A 5255-nucleotide genomic window follows, 5' to 3' on the forward strand; every position below is an offset into this window, starting at 1 on the left:
GTCCACCCATTTCTTGTTTTCGGAATTTGTCAGTAAGAACCGCTTCATCTCAGGTAGTAACAATGGTACGGTAATTCGAAATGAACGAGAAATCACAATAACATTAAAATGTGATGGGATTTATCCAAATTGTGTTCTTTTTGAGAAGCAATCTTTTTGTTAACTACGGTATACAGTGTGTAAGGTGTTTGGGACAAGACCACACCATTTTCCCTAACTAATCATGCGGAAAATATATCACAATAATTTCGAGCTTCCGACTAAACTGTTGTTCATAGATGCCGCGCTTAACTTTGCTGCTAAAGAGCGCCTACAGGTGGGAGGGGGTGGCATACGTGAGCAAGCTCCCGCATCCTCTGCAGTGTTTAGATATTGCCACACCGCGGCAAATAAAGCTGAATTCAAAGTTGCCGACGTGTGTGTTTGTGCACGGTGGTTCGTGGCAACGTGGAGACAAGAGCGGAGGACTAAACCATAACATCGACCAAGCATTCGTGCGAGCGGGATGTGTGGGCGTCTCAATTAATTATCGTTTGTCACCAGAAGTCCAGCATCCTGAACATGCCAAAGATGTGGCTGCCGCTGTCGCATGGTTGCACCGCAACATTGCCAAGGTTGCGAAATTGTTGTGAAGCTCTGGTGGTCAACGCGACGACTGACATACTGCACTGTATACGTTGTGGCAGTTCGGTGGCGATCCAGACAAATTGGTGCTAGTGGGGCACAGTTCGGGCGCGCATTTGATCATGCAGTTTCTTGCTGATCCACAGTTTTTGACGGCTGCCGGGTTAGAGAAACCAATACATACGCTCGTCAAAGGTGCAGTTGGCATTTCGGGTGTATACAATATAGTTCGACTTGCCAATACCTCGTTCTATGGAGCGCTTGCTACGAATCCACCGTTCGGGGATCGCGTTGAGCAGTTGCGAGAGGCGTCTATCGGAAGGATAATCACTAGAGTAGGGGCAGTCTCGCCCCTTGCTAGGATGCAATTGTTGTTGATGAATGCTGAGGAAGATTTTCATTTTCACGAGGACACAGAGGAGCTCAAGCAATGGCTAGATGCAGCAGGAAATGTGCGTGCTCATCGACAGATCGCTCTGACTTTCTTACATATCTGATCTAGTTTATATATCTAGACTTCTGTTCAGCGCCATGTTATTCACAATTGCAACCATTTTAACATTATTCAGCATCTTGCCAGCGCCAACCTAAACTCCAACACGATCATGCGGCTGATTATGGATTTTGTAGCAAGGATTACAACACCTTGACTACCAAGAAATATTTTATTTTTTACTTCGTGTCCATAAAGCAAGGAGTGTATTTGATTAACGCTTTTGTCGCATTCCCTTAGCTCGTCAAACTTGTTTTCGATCAGTGAAGGCGCGCATCGCACAGCCCGATCCGGCCTTTGCCATCAGCTTTTGGTGCCATTCGAGCATGATTGCACTTTGTGAAGCGATGCCGAGAAAGCGCATGATGTATTTCATGAGTATATCCTCCAAGGAGCTTGGAAGTGAGTCGATAGCTCTTTGCATTTCGCCCTTGTTGCAAGCCAGTAGAGCCCCTATCACAACCTTTGCATTCTCGTCCTTTACTACTTCGTTCTTGGACAAAAGTGGCGGATCCTCCAAAGCTACACGCACTGCCTCTTCATTCTTACGCTGCGCCAACAGACCTTGAACTCGTGCGGCACGAGCTTGCACACTCGCTGCAATCTGAGCCTCGTCCGCCATCTTCGCGTACCTGTCGCAGAAAATCTGATACCGTGTTTAAAGGGAGAGACAGTTACTCTAGAGTTTCAAGAACATGTATTATGACGGTTTTTTAGGCAAAAATGCAAAGTGCCATGGATGGATGGATTCGACAATGCAACTACATTACATTGCAGATGATCGGGACTGGAACGAAGCTGTACGAGCGCCCACTGCCAATTAGAACAACACACACATATAAGCTCGTCACACATTTTCGAATGCTCAATATCAATATCAATATCAATATCAATATCAATATCAATATCAATATCAATATGAGTCGTACACTACAACGGGGACGCGATGGCCCATCAAAATCTTGTTTTGTGCACTGCATACTGTGCAATAAAATGTCGAACCATGGGTCACACTGCGCACAACGTGTGTAGTACCGCAATCACCGCAATTGAGTTGCATATCAAGTTGCGTGACTGGTTGTGCAAAAGCAATCGATTGTCCATTTCCTTGGTCGTACTGGGCTTGTAGTTGGCGTGCGATCTCTTCGTCGCGCGAAGTGTCATGCTACGAAAATCTCTTGTCAGTGCAAATTGACCGCATTTGTAGAATGGACACTTTACCTCGAGATTCGCCATTATTGCAGTTTTTTCTTTCTGGTTGAATTTTTGATTAGCAAATGTGACCAATCAGCCATCGTTTACAACTGTATCGAGTATGATCTTGCCATATCTGTTAGATCAGGCAGAGCGTCTGGGCATCGGTATTGCACTGGTGGTCACCGTGCTAGGTGCGCTTTATCTATGGCAACAAGCGGTAAAAAATGTGGGCCCCAATAATATGTTGCGCAATTTCAATCTGGTACGAGTGCTCAAGCGCACGGACACTGAGTTGGCGCTATTGGGGAATTTTATAAGCGACAATCACAAGAAATCGGCGGTGCTGATTATCCAGACGGCAGTTATGGACACAAAATATCTGAACCAGCTATTATCTAATATGTCATTGCACAGAATCCTAGAAAATGACATTTACAGCACGTTCGAGGGCGACGTGTCGCGCAATGTTAAGCCGTACAAGGTTTGCAAGCGTTAATTGCATTATTTGCGGGTTTTGTCTGTGGACGTGACGTTTGCATTGTACTATGGCCAGATTAATTTAATCTATCCGGCGACGGAACGTCATGTGCTCAAGCACACAGACCAGAGCTATCATATGGTAGTGGAGACTAAGGAGGCGTATCGAATGATCACGAAGGCATATATTGAAAGCATTCCTGCGGACAATGTGGAGTGGGTCTACAATATTTTGGACCAGTAAGGAAGCTGGCTGTCAATGATTAGAATGAGTTGCGAATTATTGGGCATCTTGCAAATATTTTTAGTAAGAGCGAGACGGAGCGGATTGTATACGAAGACTCACACCCTTGCACCGGCTTCGTTCTATTACCCGATTTTAAGTGGTCAGATCCATCAAAGGTGTGTCAGTATATAAATCACCTCAAGTTTACAAATATGGACTGACAGACTCGCCTGATCGTTAAAGCTGGAATCTCTCTACTGCTTAGCAATTGTCCGTGACCGCTCTCTGAGATCGCTGCGTGATTTGTCTGGCTCAAACCTCAAGCTGCTGAGAAACATTCGGTAAAGAATTGATTCTTTTACAGACCTCCAAGCGCAGAACTTATTCAGACCTCACGTATGGTTTCTCCGCAACTAGCAATGCTGGCCTCGAGGTTTTGAGGGAAAAATTTGGCGTAAATCCAAGTTCTATACGTATGTACTTGCATTACCAACCGACGTACTACCACCTGCATGTCCACTTCTCACACGTGAAGATGACTCAAGGTACCAAATTCATCCTCGAATATCAGTCGGAATCTAAAGATTCTTGATGATTAGGGACCCTCGTGGGCAAGGCGGTACTGCTTGAGGACGTGATTTACAACTTGTCGGTGAACAGCGATCACTACAAAAATGCGACGCTCTCATTTGTGATCGGCGAACTGCAGCACAAGCAGCTATTCGAACTCTATCGCGAGAAGCATATCATTTAAATGTTCCTCGTTAACCCTGTAACGTCATTTCTTTGATCGAAGAAGAGAAGAACAAGATCCTAGTTGTACCAATTCAGGGCAAGACTTTGCGTCAGTTTATACGAAAAATGCAGCTATAATCAATCTCAATTTGCTACGACCCTTTTAATTTGACGCAAGTTTTTTTTGGCAATATACTGCATCGAGTCGTTACGTGAACGATCAAGATGTCAGTAAAATTACATCGACATATCACGATAAATGTCATGGTCTGTTCAACCTTATTCGCCGAACATCATAAGACGAAACAACCAGAACTTTGTTGTCATTCCACAACTTTTGTCATGTGAGAACGCATATCCTTGTTACTCTGAATGGATTCTCACATATTATATTGATCTCTATGCAAAATGTCAAACGGACATTTCCACAGACCGGATGAGCAACGCTCTGAGTTATTTCGAGTACTATGAGTAAACTTTACTCATAGAGGATGAGCTAACTCATGGATTTGAGTACTGCCTGCGAAAACATGTATGAGTATACTCATGGTCTATGAGTACAGTTTACTCATGTCAAGAGTAAATTTACTCGCGGGAAGAGTAATGATGAGTATTTTTGACCACTGAACTCAAGTTCCACCAACCAATTTGCAGTTCTTCTTCTTCCTGATTCTTCTTGTCCTCTTCTTCATCATCGATCCTCCTCAGTAATTGCTCTCCTTCTTCGGCTCGCTCCGTCTTGTTACCGATCGACTGCTCATCACTATCCTCATTACATAGCTCAGTCCATCACCACCACCACCACGAGGTAACCAGCTACAGCAGCAGCGAGAGCGAGCTTTGTGACGGCAACAAGAGATGGAGTCGATTTTTGAAGTAGCTTCAGCACCAGTCTTTGATGAGGATATTACATAAGAGGATGAGGAAGCTGCGGCGGCATGACAGGCCGCTTCTCCCATTCTTGGGGATGATAACTTTGCCGACCTTCTCACATCATCTAACCTTCAGCAGCAGCGAAGAGCCTTCGGCAGAGGAACAGAGACAAGTACTCTGCATCCTCCTCCGGCAATAACGTAGAAGGCTCTACCATATTGGTGGTAGAAGATGATAATATCGCCGGTGATGATGTCGATCCTCTGTTTGTTTATAGACGATGCTGATGCTGGGGATAACAACGACGAAGACCGCCATTTTATGGCCACTACTAAAGGGACACGAAGGAAGCACAACGCAGAAGGTAACACCACCTCATATCAAAGTAAGTGGAAAGGCCACCAGCAGCAGACCGGCAGCATACATTTGCTGGATACGTGGAGGAGACGACGGTCGACGAGGACTCGGTCGTTGGTGCTAGATGGAACGCAACCGCTGTGATAGAGCAAGCGATCAAACGATTTAAAATCCCGCAAGATCCAGAGAAGGACTATAGGATTGCAACCGTACCAAAGAGGACTCCTAATAGGAGCTTAGCTTGGGACCTTGGAGTGAGAATTGAAAAGAAAT

At 45.1% G+C, this 5255-nt stretch overlaps 4 protein-coding genes across 4 annotated transcripts; 2 read left to right on the top strand and 2 right to left on the bottom strand.

The window, feature by feature from the left end:
- Nucleotides 1-278: 278 nt before the first annotated feature.
- On the top strand, nucleotides 279-1274 carry PHALS_11499 (para-nitrobenzyl esterase; the record flags this gene model as incomplete). The annotated part of the gene is made up of 3 exons (XM_024726292.1): nucleotides 279-614; nucleotides 687-1076; nucleotides 1140-1274. 3 exons carry the CDS (start codon nucleotides 279-281, stop codon nucleotides 1272-1274), a joined length of 861 nt encoding a protein of 286 aa, XP_024571997.1.
- An 87-nt stretch (nucleotides 1275-1361) lies between these two features.
- Nucleotides 1362-1739, bottom strand: PHALS_11500 (actin related protein 2 3 complex; the record flags this gene model as incomplete). The annotated part of the gene is made up of 1 exon (XM_024726303.1): nucleotides 1362-1739. One exon carries the CDS (start codon nucleotides 1737-1739, stop codon nucleotides 1362-1364), a length of 378 nt encoding a protein of 125 aa, XP_024571998.1.
- Nucleotides 1740-1775: 36 nt separating this feature from the next.
- On the bottom strand, nucleotides 1776-2353 carry PHALS_11501 (uncharacterized protein; the record flags this gene model as incomplete). The annotated part of the gene is made up of 4 exons (XM_024726314.1): nucleotides 1776-1796; nucleotides 1888-1930; nucleotides 2047-2282; nucleotides 2339-2353. The coding sequence occupies 4 exons, from the start codon at nucleotides 2351-2353 to the stop codon at nucleotides 1776-1778; spliced, it is 315 nt and encodes a 104-aa protein (XP_024571999.1).
- Nucleotides 2354-2432: 79 nt separating this feature from the next.
- On the top strand, nucleotides 2433-3771 carry PHALS_11502 (scavenger mrna-decapping enzyme; the record flags this gene model as incomplete). The annotated part of the gene is made up of 8 exons (XM_024726325.1): nucleotides 2433-2576; nucleotides 2633-2675; nucleotides 2737-2795; nucleotides 2868-3031; nucleotides 3100-3193; nucleotides 3261-3358; nucleotides 3435-3562; nucleotides 3617-3771. The coding sequence occupies 8 exons, from the start codon at nucleotides 2433-2435 to the stop codon at nucleotides 3769-3771; spliced, it is 885 nt and encodes a 294-aa protein (XP_024572000.1).
- Nucleotides 3772-5255: the final 1484 nt, after the last annotated feature.

The sequence above is a fragment of the Plasmopara halstedii genome, assembly GCF_900000015.1.
Source record: "Plasmopara halstedii genome assembly, contig: Scaffold_54, whole genome shotgun sequence".
In the NCBI taxonomy this organism is placed as follows: Eukaryota; Oomycota; class Peronosporomycetes; order Peronosporales; family Peronosporaceae; genus Plasmopara; species Plasmopara halstedii.